This window comes from Corvus hawaiiensis, chromosome 3 (assembly GCF_020740725.1).
Source record: "Corvus hawaiiensis isolate bCorHaw1 chromosome 3, bCorHaw1.pri.cur, whole genome shotgun sequence".
Lineage (NCBI taxonomy): Eukaryota > Metazoa > Chordata > Aves > Passeriformes > Corvidae > Corvus > Corvus hawaiiensis.
In genome coordinates this window covers 32,086,951-32,105,142 of record NC_063215.1, presented here as the reverse complement: position 1 = coordinate 32,105,142, position 18,192 = coordinate 32,086,951, and the positions used below count along the sequence as shown (strand labels likewise).

Here is an 18,192-nt window from a genome sequence, read left to right as displayed (position 1 = left end):
GACCTGCTTTATAATTCATCCACTGGGAATTTTGTGTCTACTTTGAAACCTTTGACGTGCTTATTAGAAGGTAACTGAGAACTGTATACCAACACTCACAAGTACAGTGATGACAGATAATTTTTTTAAACCCTGTGGATATTTCTGGACTGAGACTTTCCTAGCATGTCATAAGAATGACAGGATTATAAATCATGCTTAATCACCCTGGTTTACCTTAATAACCATTGAAAACTAGTTTCACTGCTGCCTACATGGCAGCAGGAACAATTTTTGTTCTGTGTAGAGTAGCTAGATAGAGCCACCTCAAACCATCCTGTACTTACACTAACGTAAGACAAGGGTGATGTAGTGTGTGTTGTGCCAGGTATCTCTGGTAATCTGCACAGCGAAAAACAGATTTGGGTTTTTCACCCAGGCTGTGGTTTCTTTTTCACTTTGAATCAATCTGCACTTTTTGTATTTAAAACGAGTACTCTGGTCATGTTCACAAATGGGTAACTTGATATGCCCCTATATCATAGGAGAGGCCCTCTGGTACATGTGATATAGGTGTTGCCTGGGTTCCAGGCGTGGTCTGCGTTCCTTTTCTTTAAGCCTCATCAGAGAGAAAGTACGTGAGACACTTCACTGCTGCCTTTCTGCGACACATTGAAGATGCATTGGCAACAGTTTGGAAACTGCTGGTTTGGCTGAGATCGTAATGTCAGATTATTGTCATAGCTTGTTTTCATACTGCTTTTTAAAGAAGCCCTGAGGCAGCTTGTCTTATAATCCGAAAAAGTCTCTGTTGCACCTCTTTTGCAGTAATTTCTCACCACCACTACCTCCACCTCCACCTTAGGCAGTCACTGGACTAATAAAATTTTGATAATTGTCAGGAAGAGAGAAAATATGGAAGAAGGAAGTTTGTAAAATTGAAATGGAAAGTAGACTTGGTTGATACATTTTTTAGAAGCTGCCTAAGAATATAGATGACAGAGTATTGACAACTACTGCTTAAAGAGTGTACATTAGCTTAGCCAATGCTGAGGAATCCCTTCAGTGCGGGTATCTCGGTGAGCAGCTGCAGTGGGAGCCACAGGTTGAGCTCTGGGTGGGGGGAGCCCGAGGCAAGAGCCCGGGAACTGCCGAGCCATTGCACAACAAAGGGCCCGGGGACCTGTGGCCCTGCCAGGCGACTGGACACTGACAGATACGGCAGGAGCTGACAACCCGCAGGCTTTTTGTGCTTAGACTGTGAGGGTATAAAAGTCCAGGGATTCCTTTGTTCGGGGTCCCTCCTCGGAGGCACCAGCTCAGGCTGTTATTTTGTTACTTTGTTATTGCACCACGATTTAATTATTTTTAGGATCTGGACATCTGAGACTCTGCTATGGGAAACCTGGGGTCGATCCAGTGAGGAAGCCTGGTGTGACTGTGTGAGTGGGGGTGTAGCTGTGAAGGGTCTTGGTCCCAGCTCAGGTGGGCGAGTGTGACTGCCAGGGTGGCTCCTGCAGGACTGGACAGGGAAGTTTTCTTAAAATCAAGATGCAGTGTAAATATATAATGGTGGTTAATAACTTTTTTCTCCTTTTTTTTAACATATTAAAAGAACTGAATTGAGTAGAAGGTGAATAATACATGATGAGATGTAATTGTTGCATATTGCCATTAACAGATCAATGGGTGTAACTGGATGTTGTCTGTTGTTGCTTGTATGCTTTGAGATGGTACACAACCCCTGCTAGCAGGCATTGTACATATTTATAGCAAGAAAAGGAGAAAAACCCGAGCAAAATCCAAAAAATAAAAAAACCACACATTTCATGGTTCAGAACTCAGAATTCAGAGACTATAGAGACCACTATTAGGGTCCCATTAAGATGACTAAGATGGTCTGATGTTACCTAGTCATGCACATAGTGAGAATTCAATATTGCTGTAAACTTTAGAAGTTGTAAATTACAATTATTTTGTGTGTATTACCATTGACTTCTCTACTGAATAATGAATACTTAAAGATTAGCAGTGGAAAAAACAAAGTTCCCATGGAAAAATACTCAGATCTTTTTGAAAGAGATAAGTGTATTTTCACTTAGGTTTATGTGTATTTCACATAGGTTTAAGCATGAATTGCAGGTCTGGGCTTCTGAGAAATGTGGGTAGTATGTGATACAGCCTAGATCTGCCTCGATGGTTATAATGGCTTAGTCAAGAGAATAAATGAGAGTGCAATTTCACTTTGTAGCTAAGCTGATGTAACTGAGCCTCAACACCGAAATGGTATGTCCTACTTCCTGTGGAGTGAATCAGGGAATCACGTGGCCATGAAGTTAATTTGGTCAACTGGATAATTGAATAGGAAACAAAAACAAAACAAAAATTTTCCTGTGAATAGCTTCACTGCTCCCACTCCCCTTTCAGCTATACAATGTGCTAGATCCAATTCAATAAATCTTTGGATTGATAGAAGAGAGAAACAATTATTCTGGCAGGTATTCCCAGCTCCATAGACTTAGCTTTGACATGGAATAACACATTTCAAATTACTGAACTTGGATATATGCTAAAGAGAAGAAATTAAAAGCTTCGTTTGGAATAGACTTTCCTTTTTTCTTTCATATCCTCTATGTTACAGTTTGTTTTACCCACACCAGTCACTGTCTGATGTTGTTAATGGATGCTGTTTCTCAGGAACATCCCAGAAGGAAAGGGGAAAGCAAGTGAGCAAGAGTTTCTGCTTCCGTAGTGCATATGGGTGTGTGAATGTTGCTGGGTCTCATGACTCACTGCACAGCTTTGTGAGGTAAATTGGACTGCGTTAGCTTGCAGAGCAAGTATAAACTATTTCCCATAAATAGTGATACCTCACTTTGATGACTCCGCAGAGCTGAATTTAAGGAGCTAAGGTTTACTTTCTAAAAAGCAGCATTTCTTTACAACTGCCACTTCACTCACATGCACCCCGACCGATTCGGATAGGAGGGAGGTGGGGGAGCCACTACTTGTGTGTGCCCCTGTATGTTTTATTATTGCAGTACTCCCACCTGTACATACTTTGTACCCACAATTAGGTTTTCTGTGGTGGATGACAATATCTTTACATAAAACAGCTGGGCGGTGATTTAATATCCTCTGTGCGAAATCAGAAACAGCACACAAAACTTGAAACAGTGTGCTTTTCACTTCAGGTCGCCTTAGGAATTGCACAGACTGTGCCATGGAGACTGCCCGGTAACTGAGATAGACCTCCTAGCTCTTCCTGCTCTGCACAAAGGGGATCCCTGAGTGCTGTTCACAGCTTCAGCAGCACAGGCTGTCTCCTGCTGAGAGTAGGAGTGTTCCTGTTTCAGGCAGAAGAGGACAGTAACACATGACTCGCTGGTATGAATCAGTTTGCAATCTTCTTCTAACCCGTACTGTATTTTAAAGTATCTTACTTTTACTCTGGGCTGTGGGATAGCAACAGGCTTTTACAGTTCGTATTCCCTTCGTCTGCCCTCGGTATCCTCTGGCATGGGGGCCGGCCGGACGGGATGTCCTGTCAGCCCTGGCTCCCTGGCGTTGTGAGATTTGGCCTCAGTGCAAAGTGCTGACTCAACACCTGTTCCGGGTTTAAAGGGGCCGAAGTCTACTTTATACAACATGTGGTACAAGCTTTTAACCTCTGAAATGCCATTCCTCTGTGGACCGCCTTGCAAAACCACAGCTGTTGTTTCTCCCGGGGACTGTGAGGAGCAGCAGCGTGTGTGGAGTGACCTCCCCCGTAATGCTGCTTAGCTGATAGATCCTGCCAGGGTATCGCTGCCCGTGGGAAAGTCATGTGCACTGGTTTTTAGCATTCTTCTGGATGTTGTTTAGAAACTGCTGGAGAAACCAAACATGTTTTTCAGCATTTCATTTTGATAAGAAATTAGTACAGAATGAATGCTTTATAACATCCAGTGCCAGGAATGTACTCCGTTCCCAAAAGCTCTAACATAACCTGCCATATGCAATAGCAAGATGAGTCTGTGATATAAAATTTCGTCCCCTATCTTTCATTTTTAGCCTGACTCTTCATTGCTTAGAGTTTAGGACTGACTATTCTGTTTCCTTCCACACCTCTCTTAGTTATATTAGGCCAGCTTTTTGGTTTTCAGTAAAATGTACTTAATTATCTAGTGTGAAAGATGTAATTTATACAGCAAGATGCATTATTATTGGTTTAAATATTTGTGGATTTCCATTCAGATTGAATATTGTAACTAAAGATGCTGAACTTCAGCTAATACAAGTATATTAAAGTCAGGGAGAGACTTCCTTACCAAGCTATTATACCAAGAATTATGGTATAAGAAATTAATTTTTGATTACACAGATCTTCTAAAAAATGTAAACCTATGGAAATTAAGGCTTGAAGAGACTTTTGGGTATGTATAGATCAGTAAGTATTATTGATACTTGAACCATTCCTGCTAGGTATTTAGGTGCTTGTAAGGAGCTGGGTAATGATGGAGGTTCCACCAGCTGCCCACAGAATCTGTTCCAGTGTTTTTGCCTCTAGATATAATTTTGAAGCATCATTCCCAAGATGGACAAAGTATCCCAGCAGACATGTTAATGAGTACTAAGTAAAGTGAAAGGTTTATTTTACATACCTCACAGCACTTCTGTTTATGCACCTCAGTATGTTTGCTTTTTTCACAAGAGTATGGCAGTGTTGACTCATGTTCAATTAGTGATCCACTCTAACCCCAGGTCCTTTTATACAGGACTGCTGGGTAGCTGCTGCTGCTCCTGTGTTTTTGCAGTGAACTGTTCCTTACAAAGGACAAATATTAACCTTAATTTATTTGCTAATTATTTTAGTCCTTTTTTCTTTACTTGCCCACATTACTCTGAGTGATGTTCTTGACTTCTGTTCTTGACTTCTGAAGTGGTCAGAGGTGTTCCCTGTCCTTCTTACCCCAAGAGTGCAATTTAAAATTACGTTTGTATGTATTTATAACTGTATATTTGTATGGGGGATTAATGTCTGTGCCCACAGAAACTGATTTGATAGAAGTCAGTTTCATAGTCTATTAGCAATCACTTTGAGCATGTCATCTTCAGCCGGTCTCCTGCACATGCATTCTTTTGTCCAAAGTCTGCTGAGCTTACTTATGCAAGTTGCCCATAAAAAGCATCAAATCTTCCCTTAAGTTAAATGATATCCATATTTTCCCATCCTGTTAAACCTGTCACAGTAGACAAGATCAGTTTGATGCAGTCAGCTCCTAACAAGTCTGGGGTTGTTACTTATCAACTTATTATCTTCCAAAAATAGTTCATTTGTTGCAATATATTTTTCCAGGAATTGAAATTAGACCAGCTGTTCCATAACTGCCCAGCTCATGTGTGTGGTTTTTCTCTCTTTTTCTTCTTTATTTATTACTTTGTTGGGTTCTTTTTCTATTTTTTTAGTGTTCACTTTCACATTCTATAGCTGTTCACAATGATCAGTAGTGGTTCTGATAGCTTCATCTGGCCAAGTACCTCAGAGAGACTGTATTAAGAGAGGACTAACTAAAAATACTAAAAATATAGATACCATTTTAAGTAAATGCCGCCTCTTGTTCCTTCTCCCTCCCCCCAAATCAAATTCTTAATCCTTTATTGTGTTTGGGGTTTTTTTTACTAATGTAATTAAATATTGAGGATTTCTTCATATGTTGGCTTCCTGCTTTAAGCAAGCTGCTACCACTGCTCATTGACAATTACAAGTAAGTGGTTTCTATTTCTACCTTAATTTAACTACCAACAATCTTGAACCTTCTTGTGTCTGTGCCCAGATTTGTGATTCTTCCTTTACAGAATTTTCTGTCTTGCAGAATCCTGGAGACTAAGCCAAACTGTCTTTCAGTAAACTCAGTATAGATTGAGCAGGTCAGGTGTAAGTACTTTCCCAAATCTAGATTTATTCCCATAGTTCTTCTCTGAAACCTTTCCAAAGTTTAATCATCTCAAATCTAAATTCACTGAATAAATGTCAGGCATATGCTATATTCACTAAATCTGAGCAAGGCTTCTAAGTGACTTGACTTGCACCACGTCTGGTTACTGTGGTTACCACATTGTAAAAATGATGTACATGTAATTGCAGTGGAAGGCAAGCCTATGGCCAGAGTCACGCCAAGAGTCAAAATCACAGCAATGTCAAGATGGGAGAGTGAACAGTGAACAGCTGGATACATCTGCACTATCCTTGCTAGCCCGGGTCTCAGGTAGAGCCTCTTCCTCCTTCGACCCATCCATCCACTGGCTCCAGTCTGGAGCATACTTTAGCAGTCTGCACCAAAGGCACCTTTATTATGTTTCCCTTGCACCTCTAAGCTGCACCTCAGGGGTTTTTTTATTCATATAAACCCCTTCTAGGATTCTATTTATAGAATGTCTCCTTTCTTGACAACTTACCTTTACTTGGATCAGTAGGAGAGGCAGAAAGGGGAGAATGCACAGGGTCTGTAACATGACAGTGGGAATTCACAGGGGTTTTTTGTGAAGTGCACAATCCAGCTCCAAACCTACTACAACAAGAGGGGCAGCAAAATTAACCTGATGAGTGGACACTAAGCAAAGTTATTCAAGCATAGCTCAGTTGCTGTGAGGGCTCAGAGAAGAATTCTAAGATGCATGTGAGTATTTGACGTCCCACTTAAAGTTTGTCACAGGCTTATCAGCACAAGAGGATGAATATCTTCCTTTTGGCAAAATGATTTTTAGCAAAAAAGATCAGAGCTTTAAAATGGAATTTTGGAGGTTCATGATAAATTAAGAACAAAAGCTACACCATCCTCACCCAGTGGATTTTGGTTCAGTAACTGACATTTTCTTAATACAGAATGCACTACTTTATATATATATATGTTAAGAAAAAAAAATATATATAAAATGCTCCCACTTAGGGCATTTTTTGAATTGAGCTCCTAGAAGGGTTCACCATTCATTTAGGCTGTCCAAAAGGTGGTGGGATATAGTAAAAATTAGCCTGTTTGCTGTTGAGAAATACTAATGCAAAACCACAGAACAGTTTAACAAATTGTGTTGTTTCTCCATAATGGTGGTTACTTCATCAGCCCTTCACTTTTATTCTGCATTAGTGTCTAGTAATTCTGCTTTTTGCCTGGAGCCAGGTCATCAGCTGGTGTAAATTAGCCTAGCACTAATGAGGTATATGAAGTTTTGTCAGCTGTCTGCAAGTGAGGGGTCACTTTTTGTTAAAGCTACTGTCTGCATGTATCTTCCTATTCGCTGTTCTGTTCCAGAACACTCTTACCAAAGCAGCCACCTGTGAGGCTGGTTTTTTCCTGCTTAGGACACTTCTGCTCTACATGAAACACTTTCATTTCCTAGCTCACAAATGCAGACCTCCACAGAACAGAACACGGGGTTTAAATACAGCTGTTAGTTCTGGTCACATCCCCGTATGATCTGACCAGTCTGTCTGATCCTAAACCTTCAGTATCACAGTTCAGCCAGTACTAAACCTTCAACATAAATGAGCTTTCTCATGCTGTGGATAAATGTGGTTTGAAAAGATTGTCCAAAGGATTTATTTTTTTTAAAAGCAGGCTATCTTCTAAGCCATTAGTCCTTCACCTCTTGTAAATGTTCTAACTAGAATGGCAGTGCTTCCCAGAGGAAACTTCTTTAAGGGGAAACAATGACTTTTAAAGAGGCTCGTGTTAAGCTATTCAGAAGACTCTGAAATTGTAACTGCTTGTTCATCCCAGTGATACTCTACAGTTTTGAAGGCCACTGTCTTACAGCTCCTACTATAAGACCTTCTTTTGTGAATCTATAAGCAAGGTCAGCTATGAGATCAGACAAGGAGGCTTTCTTTATTCCAGGTCTTAAACTTCCAAGGATGGAGGAGTTTAATTTGTGCTGTCTAATAAGACAGTAACTTACAGTTTATTTACTGTTGTCTCTTTCTTTTATCAAGCAATTTTGTTTATATAAAAATGCCAATTACTTGTACAGGGCTTAGTAACTTTCAAAAGTAGATTTTTCAAGTAGTTTAGATTACCTCACACTGTTCAGTTAAACCTTTGTTTTCAGGCAGGTTTTCTGTCTGTTCTCTTCATATATGCATAACACCATTATTCTATTGTTCTTTTATTTCATAAACAGATGACTGTAAAATCTGGTAGTAAGTATTAGGATCATGTATGGAAAAAAAATATTTAACAGATGTAGATGCTTTTCATTGCTATTAAGAATCAATGCATTAAAGAACACTTATAGATGGAAGCTGTATGCTCATGCTATAGTTTATGTTGAACTTTGGACTAATGTACATACCATGATAATTGTGATACAGGAATTAGAAAGCCTTTCACAGTAAGTATGAGGCTAATTGTATGACAGTGCTACATACCAGAATCCAGTTTTGCTAATCACCAATTACTATTGATAACTTTGGACTGCTTTTCCAACACTTTCTGAAAGTGCCCTCAAGAAATCTTAGTGCCTCTTTCATATGTAGTGAGCTTGATATACTCTATTTATCAGATCTGTGTTTCAAGTCTTGCGCTTATAAAGTCTGTTTGCTCACACTCCTAAATGACCTTGGTCATTGCAGTTAAAATAGTTGTATAAGCACTACTTACCTTCATCTTTGCACAGGAGTCTGACCAAAAAAATACCCACATGTATATGGTAGAGTGTTAAAATTCTTTAGAGGTGCTCAGTGAGCAGCTCATCTTTTATCTCCTAGCATGATTTCACTGGCTGTGACTGTTCTAAGCTTATAGCCCATTCTGTATGTGCTGGAGCCACATGATAAAATGGAAGTAATGCTGCAGTAGCTACTGTGAACTCAAAATCCAGTTAACATATACTTTTTTAAGTTAAAAAATTTGGCTTACATACTGACAGCATTACTTTCATTTTAGTATCATTTGATCTGAGATTCAAAACCCTTTTAAAATGGTGGTTTCTGTTACAGGTTCCTACAATATAAATGCTTTAGAGCATTCTGTGTGTTCTTACACGGGAGACATGTGTGGAGGTAGGATATTTCAGTTTAGCATATGCTCACCAGTGATTGAAGGAGAATAAGTAATTTTTGCCCACAAAGTCCTCCTATTGCTGAAGTCAGTATGGATTGAATAAGCCCTATTTCAATGCCCAAAGTCCTTGAGTTCTTGAAATCTCTGTTCCTTCCTAAACATTACATACTGAAGTGCTTAGTTTTACCAAAGTAATAAAATCTAAAATTTTTACAGGCTCCTTTGCACACAGGATTTAGTCCAGTATAGGCCTCTTTGTGTTAGCTGAGAGGATTCTTCAGAATGCATTTCCACTGTATTATCTGAGGCTACTCATATATCAGAAGCTCCCCAGCTGTATAAATATTTGTGACATTGATAATAGGAATGTTCTTCTAATAGAGTGGGCAAGAAGAGATACACTAATTGTTGAGAGAATAAAAGCATGTATTGGTCAAACTAATGAGGAAATAATAAAATTATTTTGAATACTCATTTAAAGACATGGAGGGGGAAAACAACTGCTGTAGACTTAAACTAGGACCATGCTTAAAAATTTGTACCACAAATTCAGCTTTCATAGCTTTCAGCTATGTAGATACCACAAAAAATTACTCTCTTAAGAAATAGCTGGTTCTAAAAGCCTTTATTTAGGAAATAGTCTTTTAAGGAAAGTATCTTTAAAAATTAGAAATGTACAGTTTAGTATGGACCATATAAGAAATTAGCAACGTATTTCCTTCCTCCTCTCCCTGTTCAGGCACAAGTAATTGACTACATTTGGGAAGTGTTAAAACTACCTTTTTATGAAAACGGATTCTTTGACAGATCAGTCCATTAAAAATACCCCCCACTGAAATACACATTTTAGAAGGTAACTTCAAAACATCCTGAAGAATAAAGCTTTTTTGCTGTGTTTACAGTCTTTGCTTTATAGAAGACCCTAGAAGTGAGTGCTTCCTAGCTTTCTTGCCAACTACTACACTTTGGTCTTCAACCCAAGCCACTAAATCACTTCACAATAATGCATTTCCATTTCCAGAAAGTGGACCACCTTCCTTTTCCTGCCCTTTTATTGTGTTCATCTGCAGTGTCTTCACTAATAACTACCCCTGAAGATTAGTGTTGAGGAAAGCTGAATCACCTCTGCCTTCCCTCCACTCCCACCGCTAATCTCTGCTGAAAAACGTAGGAAGGGATGAGAGAAAATTTGATTAGTTTTTTCCTTTCTTAAAAAATAGTGTTTCTTTAATATCTGAACCTTTTTGCAGGTTTTTACTCTGAAACTGGTTATTTTATAAGAGGTGTATTCTAAACTCAGCATCTTCTCTAATGACATTGATTTTTTTTTTTTTTTACAAAATGCATCTTTTTAATCTTTCGTGTGGGAAAAATACCGTATCACACAGAAACACTTCAATTCCATATCAAACCATTAAATACTAAGTTTACTGCTCTCTAATGAATTTGATGCTGGGTTTATCTCAGCTAGAGAAACTTGAAGTCAAGTGGAAGGATAGATATGTAGATGCCTGAGGTTGTTTTTTTATTATTACTTTGCTGATGTTGTTTTTTGTTTGTTTTAGAACAAGAGGCTATTTCCATGCTTTACAACTGCAACCTGAAGAGCATACCAAGAAATGAATGGATTATAGTTGTCTATAGATAAGTAACTATTTCTGACAGGCATATAATGTAGGTGAATAAGAACATGGAGTACATAGCTTTGCAGATAATTTAAAAATAACAGAGATAGTTCAGCTTCTCAGCTTAATTTCTGTTGAATGGATATAGGAGATGTTGAATATTTCATGGATTTTCTTACATCAGTTACAAGCGAGTAAACCAGAGAAAATCTACTGGAATCACGAGGGCCTTTATTTCTGATGTTGTGAGAGCTGTTTTGTGACTCCTCATTGCCATGATTCTAAAAATAGTTTGCCAGGGCTGCGGGTTTTCCCATGTGAAATTACGGTACGGGGGCACTTCTCGCAGTCAGGGTTTCTTGTACAGAGACCCCATGTCCCGAATGCTTCCGTGACTGATACATTTGCACTTCAGACGCATCTTTGCTGGAGGTGCGTCCACCTTGATTTGTATTTTTGTGCCGAAGTTTTCTAAGCCGAGTCAACTTTTATTCTCTAACGGTACAACAAAAACAGAAAAAGACTCTTCTTTTTTTTAAAGCCAAACGATGGCTTCTTAATCTAGTGTAGTAAGTTCCCTGAAATTCCTGCTCTCCCCCTCCTTACCCCCCTTTGATTCTGGGAGACTTGCAACGTACTGAGGTAGGGAGGGTCTTGTATTCCGTGATGTTTAGCCGATATTTGTTACTTGCCGGTCAGGGTAACTCACTGAACGTTTCTAATCTCACCCATTGCGTTCCTTTGTGTCTCTAATGAGAAATACAATTAATTCGCCGGGGGCTGTTCCCCGGGGACTTCCGTCAGCTGCCGCATCCCCCCGGCTCGGCCATGACGCCAGGCCTGACGCTCCCGGTGCCCAGGCCCGACGAGCCGCTGGGCCCTGCAGGGGGGCCGGGTCTGGTCTGTGTTGCCCCGCTTCCTCCCGGACAAGGCGGCCACTCCCGCCCGCCCGCTCTCCATCCCCGCGCGGGAGGGGCACCGCTCCCTTCCCGGCGCAGCCCCTCAGCACATCGCGGGCCGGACCCTGCGCCCGCGGCCGGACCGGACCGGGGTCCCGCGCGGGCCGAGGGGGTCCCGCACAGCCCGGGCGGGGGCGGGGGCGCTCCGTGCCGGGGCGGGGCCGCGGGGCCGCCGGGAGCGGTGACGTGTCCTAGAGGCCCCGCCCCCCATGGCAGTGTATATAAGGGGTGGCGCTCACGCCGTCGGTCTTTTTCGCTCCGGGTTTGCCGCCGTCGCCGAGCAGGTGAGGTGCGTCCGCAGGGCCGGGCTGGGCCGGGGTCTGCTTGCCCCGGAGGCTTGGCGAGCGCCCAGGCGGGGCGTGGTGGGGGCCGAGGGGAGGGGAGAAGGACAAGCCGAGAGCGCTAGCACGAGCCGGGGCGGACGGACGGGTAGGGGAGTGCGGGACGGCGGGATGGCGGCGCATCGTTTTCCTCGATTCCCATGTGCACACCCCCTTGTCTGGGCTGAGTTCGGGGGAGCGGCGTGTCCGGGCGGGCGTGGGGCAGAAAGCGCCCGGCAGCCTCTCCCTGGGCCCCGCGGGCGGCGGCGCCGGGACGCGTAGGGCTGTGCGGCGGCCGTCGGGGGAGAGGGGGGCTGGGGCACGAGTGAAAAAATGGCCGCTCGGCTTGCCTGCCCGCTGCCAGCGCCACAAAATGGAGGACGCGGCGGCCCGGGCGGGGTGAGTCACACAAAGGAGCGGGGCGGCCCCGCCCTCCGCGCTGCCCGCCGGGCCCGCTCGCCGCCACCCCACACCCCGGCCGCCGCCGCCGCCGGGGTAACTCGAGCCCCGGGGAGGGGGCGACGCGAGGGGCGCTCCGAGGGGCCCCCGGCCCGCCCGCCTCGCTCCTCTCCTCCCCCGGCGGGGCGGAGCCGCCATCCCGGCCGGGCCTCCCCGCATGTGGCGCCGCCATCGCTGGCCCGAGGCGTAACCAGCTCTTTCCTGGGGAATTTACAGGTGTCGATTCTCTTTTGCCGAAAGAAAGAACTCAGCTAACATCGAAAATGGGAAAGGAGAAGACTCACATTAACATCGTCGTCATCGGCCACGTCGATTCTGGAAAGTCCACCACCACCGGCCACCTCATCTACAAATGTGGGGGCATCGACAAGAGAACCATCGAGAAGTTCGAGAAGGAAGCGGCTGAGGTGTGTGGGCCCATAGCAGCCAGCAAAATTCCAGGCTGGAGATATGAATAGACCCTTAATCTCCGAGTGAAGCTGCAGAGCATTCAGTGGCCGCGGGGAGGCGGTTTGGTTGCCTCCTCCCCAGGAGCTGAACAAGTGGCTCAGTGTTGCATGGCCACAGGGCGGCAGCTGGGTCACAGTTGTTCCCGAGGTAGAACAAGTGGTTAAGTGTTCTGTCTGCCATTGTGTTAGTTGCAAAAACTCAAATTGTGAAATGTAGAGCATGTAAGGAAGCGGTAGTCTAAAGTTGCATCTGAATAGTAATGTGAAATCAAATTAAATGGCCAAATTCAAGTTCTGCATACATAAAGTTAAAGGTAGAATTAAAAGAAGCTGATCTATGGAGGTTTAATTTGAGAATCGGGGAGTTTTGCTGATTTTTTTTTTCTGTGTAATAACAGCATACGTTATATGAACATTATAGATTAAAATTTGGCAAATGTTGAGCAGAGTGAAAGTTAAAATGTTGATTATTGCAGTATTAGGAGGCCTTACAATTGTAGAGAACACTTGATAGTGGAACTCGGGCTCAGGAGCTGTGTCATGTAGATTTATTAGTGTCATCAACAAGCTGTCAAGGAGCCTGAACTGTTAACAGCTTCAGTAAGGTTCAACAGTTGGCATCTCTCACCAGTAGTGCCAAGTGTATCTAGTTGCTTGTTTTATGAGCAGCAACGTTTATCATCTTTAAGCCAGTTACTATTGGATTTTGCTCTTTAGCCGTTGTGTGATATTTCTGAACTAAAGGCAGATACGGAACTATTTCTTTTTTTTTTCCTTTTTTTGATGGGAATAAAATTATTTTCTTGTAACTGTAGATGGGAAAAGGTTCCTTCAAATATGCCTGGGTCTTGGACAAGCTGAAGGCTGAACGTGAGCGTGGTATTACTATTGATATTTCCCTGTGGAAATTTGAAACAAGCAAGTACTATGTCACCATCATTGATGCTCCTGGACACAGAGACTTCATTAAAAACATGATTACTGGAACTTCTCAGGTATGTAAAGAAAACAGGATTTGGGGAGTTTGGGAGGGTTGTTCCTTGGTTAGGGGGGGGGTTCCTGTATTACTTTGACATACATACAAGCATTTTAGTGAGGGGTGTTTTTTTTTCTTTTCATAGGCTGATTGTGCTGTCCTGATCGTTGCTGCTGGTGTTGGTGAGTTTGAGGCTGGTATTTCCAAGAACGGGCAGACCCGTGAGCATGCCCTTCTGGCTTACACCCTGGGTGTAAAACAGCTGATTGTTGGTGTCAACAAGATGGATTCCACTGAGCCACCTTACAGCCAGAAGAGATATGAAGAGATTGTCAAAGAAGTCAGCACTTACATCAAGAAGATTGGCTACAACCCAGACACTGTGGCTTTTGTGCCAATTTCTGGTTGGAACGGCGACAACATGCTGGAGCCTAGCTCTAACGTAGGTTTGGCATTTATTTCTGTTAAGGCATGAAACTAGGAGGACTATTATGACAGATTATGTAATGATAAAATGTGCATGTTTTTTAATAGTTATGTTTGGGAAGTGCCGAGGTCCAAGATAAAATCCTAGCACTTAAAAAATTCTTACTCTGCAACAGTAAATTGTGCTAATACTCAGAGATAACACTTGGGCATTTCCAGCCTTCTGTGATTAAATTTGGCAGTCAGATTAAGCTGGACTTGTTTCCATTACAGATGCCCTGGTTCAAGGGATGGAAGATCACCCGTAAGGATGGCAGTGCCAGCGGAACCACCCTCCTTGAAGCCTTGGACTGCATCCTGCCACCAACTCGTCCAACTGACAAACCTCTGCGTCTGCCTCTTCAGGACGTCTACAAAATCGGCGGTATGTGTTCTCTGTAGTGCTGCTCACTTGCCAGCAACAGCTGATGTGTGGGCCAGAAATGCAGGTATTTGCCCAAGAGCTGCTTTTCCAAGTCATAAAAGTAAAATTCTTGTCTCAAATGGGGTTTTTCTCCCATAGGGGCATATATTCTTTAAGCTGAATTACTGATGCTGTTTCTTGCTTGCAGGCATTGGTACTGTACCAGTTGGCCGTGTGGAAACGGGTGTTCTGAAGCCAGGCATGGTGGTTACATTTGCTCCTGTCAATGTAACAACTGAAGTTAAATCTGTTGAGATGCACCACGAAGCCCTGAGCGAAGCTCTGCCTGGGGACAACGTTGGCTTCAATGTTAAGAACGTGTCTGTGAAAGATGTTCGCCGTGGTAATGTTGCTGGTGACAGCAAGAACGATCCTCCCATGGAAGCTGCTGGCTTCACCGCACAGGTATGTTTTGCAGCTGTTCAAGGATGTTTGGAATGTAGCTCTGTATTCCAAAATAGGAGTCTTGTTAGGCTAAGCTATAAAGTGTGACATAGAGTTGTGTTCTGAGTTATATTTGATCAGAGCAAATGTCATTAACTCCTTGGCTTTCTAAGATACATCAGTGTTTAAAATAACTCCACTTCTAACTTGGCTTCCTTTGTTTCCTAGGTCATTATCCTGAACCACCCTGGCCAAATCAGTGCTGGCTATGCCCCTGTGCTGGATTGCCATACTGCTCACATTGCCTGCAAATTTGCTGAGCTCAAGGAGAAGATCGATCGTCGTTCTGGCAAGAAGCTGGAGGATGGCCCCAAATTCCTGAAATCCGGAGATGCTGCCATCGTTGATATGATCCCTGGCAAACCAATGTGTGTTGAGAGCTTCTCTGATTATCCTCCTCTTGGTAAGGCATCTCATGTTAATACTGATCTCTGGAACAAACACTCCTCAATTTCTAGTATCAAGATGCAGTGTGCTCTGTGAAACTGATGAAAGCTGTGACTTGAAACTCTGAAATGGAATGAAAACCTTACTGGTACAGGGAGGGATATTCTCGAGAGGGTGATGGCCCTGTCCCAGTCTGGTTCCAGAGCAGCACTGGCCCATTGACACCAACCCTGCATGTTGCTACTGTGCAAATGGGGCTGAGTTAGGCAGCCATGGACAAAAGTCATGAAACGTGTTTTTGCTTTCAGGTCGTTTTGCCGTGCGTGACATGAGGCAGACGGTCGCTGTTGGTGTCATCAAGGCAGTGGACAAGAAGGCTGGAGGAGCTGGCAAGGTCACAAAGTCTGCCCAGAAGGCCCAGAAGGCTAAATGAAAATTCTGTACACCAGCTGCCACCTCAGTCTTAATCAGTGGTGGAAGAACGGTCTCAGAACTGTTTGTCTCAATTGGCCATTTAAGTTTAATAGTGAAAGACTGGTTAATGATTACAATGCATCGTAAAAGCTTCAGAAGGAAAGGAATGTTTTTGGACCATTTGTTTCGTGGCAGTTTAAGTTATTAGTCTTTAAAATCGATAAATTTTTTTAAATGGAAACTTGACCAAAAATCTGTCACAGAATTTGAGACCATTAAAACAAAAGTTCAATGCTATGTCTCTGTGTTCTTTGGGTTAATGTTAAGTTCATGGCAAAACCTATATCTAGTCATCTGGGATAAGAAAGGATCATTATTACTTAAGTATGTTCAGAAGTTAAAAGCAAATGCTCAAAATTAGTTGTTTCTGAAGAGTAGAGCAAAATTCAGCTGCAGGTTTACTTCATACCTGATCTAAGCCTTAAATAACTTTACTGGTGCTTTCTTTAAAAATTACTTTTAGATTGCATTGCACAAATACCAGGTAACAGTTGCAGTATTTTGGTGCATTCTGTGATGCCTCTCGAGTAAACCAAGAAAACTCAACATTGAGAAGAAGAAACAGTCTGAACACATTTTAAACTTACAAAGTTACAAACAAATAATCTAAAGTTGGGTTTCCAACATTTTGTACACTGATTTTTCTAGTCAAAAGCAAAACCAGATTTTTCTGGGGAACTGGTTAAGTGTTGTGTAGCTCTATAATGATGAAAACACTTTTACATAAATGTTTTCTAGTACATCTTAAGACATTGAACATGCAAATCTAAAACCGGTCTAGAATTGCACTTTGATGCAATCTGAGTGACCCACTGCTGTAGCCTGTACCAAGGGACACAGTGGGATGAGGTGCCTGTTGTCTTTAAAAACAGGTTGAAGATTTGGATCAGTCAATTAAAGGGGACCTGAAAACCTAGTCCAAATGATTATTAATGATCACAGGATAAATAATTCCAAATAAAATATTCTGTGTTACAGGAATACCAGCTGTAATAATTAGGACTTCCAGCATTGAAGCCTTGCTTCAAATAGGTAAATATGGGGGCAAGCAGTTAATGGATAATCAGAGCTGACTTGCATAATGATGCAGCTGTTTTACTAACCTTTCACATGATTTCCCCACAGCCTCCCCACAAGAGGTCAAAAAGAATTCAGTATCTTTGCAGGACTTGTTCCATGACACCACTATGTTTGTTCTGCCTGTAATGGCTGTATTCTCTCATTTGTTTTCCTTTCCTTCTCCAGCTGTGTGCTTGCTCTGCAGGAATTCATATCTGTACTGCTTGGATAGGTCTGAACTGCTGTTGCTTATTTTCATGCTCTTTGTTTGGATCTTTCCTCCTTTTCTGCTCACCTTCTGTGTCTTAACTGCAGTGAAACCTTGGAGCATTACACACCAGTTTTGAAGGTACAGTGGAAGCAAGAGCTAGAGAGCTTCATAGCAGGCTATGGAATTCAGTAAAGAAATCCCTGCTGCTTAAATTCTGCTTCTGGAGGTTTGTTAGTGTCCCCAAGGCAACAGGAAGTACCTAACTTCAAAATGGCAGCAGACCTGCTGTTGCCATAATGAAGCTCTGAAGTACCTTGCCAAATCTTTGCATGCTTTTCTGTTAAACTGCTAAATATTTTCCGAGAGGCTTCAGTCAAACTGGCTCAGCAAAGTTCTGATTTGGATGAAAAGCAAGGCAGCTTTGGCACAAGCTGCCTTGAGCACGGCTCTGCATTCGTTAGATTTCCTTCACATTCCTTGGCTAGGTGCAGGATGTTTGGTTTGGCTGGTTGTGGGCTGGATATGCAACACCCAGTCTGGAGTGCCTCTGTGTGCAGTGCACAGGGCTGTCTTCAGCTGGGTGCGCTTTTGCTCCATGGCAGTTTGGAAATGGGTTTGTAGTAAGCAACTGATTGAAATCCATAGGCAAATGGGGTGTGATGCTGCATGGAGTGCCCTGACCCCAAGCAGTGAAAGGTGGTGGGTGCAGTGCAGTGCTGCTGTTGCAAGAGGCCCTTAGGTCAGCTGTGCACAGATCAGATCCCCGGCCAAAGCTGCTGGGAGGCTGGGTCACCTTACAAGGGCCCTGCTGAAGAGCAGGGTGAGAGCCCAGCGGCACAGTTTGTGGCAGAGGGACTGGTGCTGCCTCCAGCAGGTAAAAAAACCCTAAAGAACAGTATTGCATCTAACAACTTAATGTGTGC

The 18,192-nt window shown here is 42.9% G+C and overlaps 1 protein-coding gene and 1 long non-coding RNA gene across 3 annotated transcripts; both read left to right on the top strand.

The window, feature by feature from the left end:
- Window positions 1-6,060: 6,060 nt before the first annotated feature.
- LOC125323004 lies at window positions 6,061-10,858 on the top strand. Its single transcript, XR_007202331.1, has 2 exons — window positions 6,061-6,227; window positions 10,583-10,858. It is a non-coding gene; the product is annotated as an uncharacterized LOC125323004 (long non-coding RNA).
- Window positions 10,859-11,787: 929 nt separating this feature from the next.
- EEF1A1 (eukaryotic translation elongation factor 1 alpha 1) lies at window positions 11,788-16,236 on the top strand. Of its 2 annotated transcripts, none has more exons than XM_048297518.1 (8): window positions 11,788-11,885; window positions 12,597-12,787; window positions 13,645-13,824; window positions 13,951-14,247; window positions 14,505-14,655; window positions 14,843-15,099; window positions 15,307-15,541; window positions 15,834-16,236. In XM_048297518.1, exons 2-8 carry the CDS (start codon window positions 12,644-12,646, stop codon window positions 15,956-15,958), a joined length of 1,389 nt encoding a protein of 462 aa, XP_048153475.1. In that variant the 5' UTR covers window positions 11,788-11,885; window positions 12,597-12,643; the 3' UTR covers window positions 15,959-16,236. The 2 variants fall into 2 exon arrangements, with proteins under 2 accessions (XP_048153475.1, XP_048153474.1); XM_048297517.1 differs by having other exon boundaries at window positions 11,793-11,890.
- The last annotated feature ends 1,956 nt before the right edge of the window (window positions 16,237-18,192 follow it).

Excerpts from the sequence above, each read along its gene's own strand:
- EEF1A1 (XM_048297518.1), top strand. The coding sequence starts at position 12,644 with ATGGGAAAGGAGAAGACTCACATTAACATCGTCGTCATCGGCCACGTC. Across the intron at positions 14,248-14,504 it reads TGCTGGAGCCTAGCTCTAAC|ATGCCCTGGTTCAAGGGATG; the intron begins GTAGGTTTGGCA and ends TTTCCATTACAG. Across the intron at positions 15,542-15,833 it reads CTCTGATTATCCTCCTCTTG|GTCGTTTTGCCGTGCGTGAC; the intron begins GTAAGGCATCTC and ends TTTTGCTTTCAG.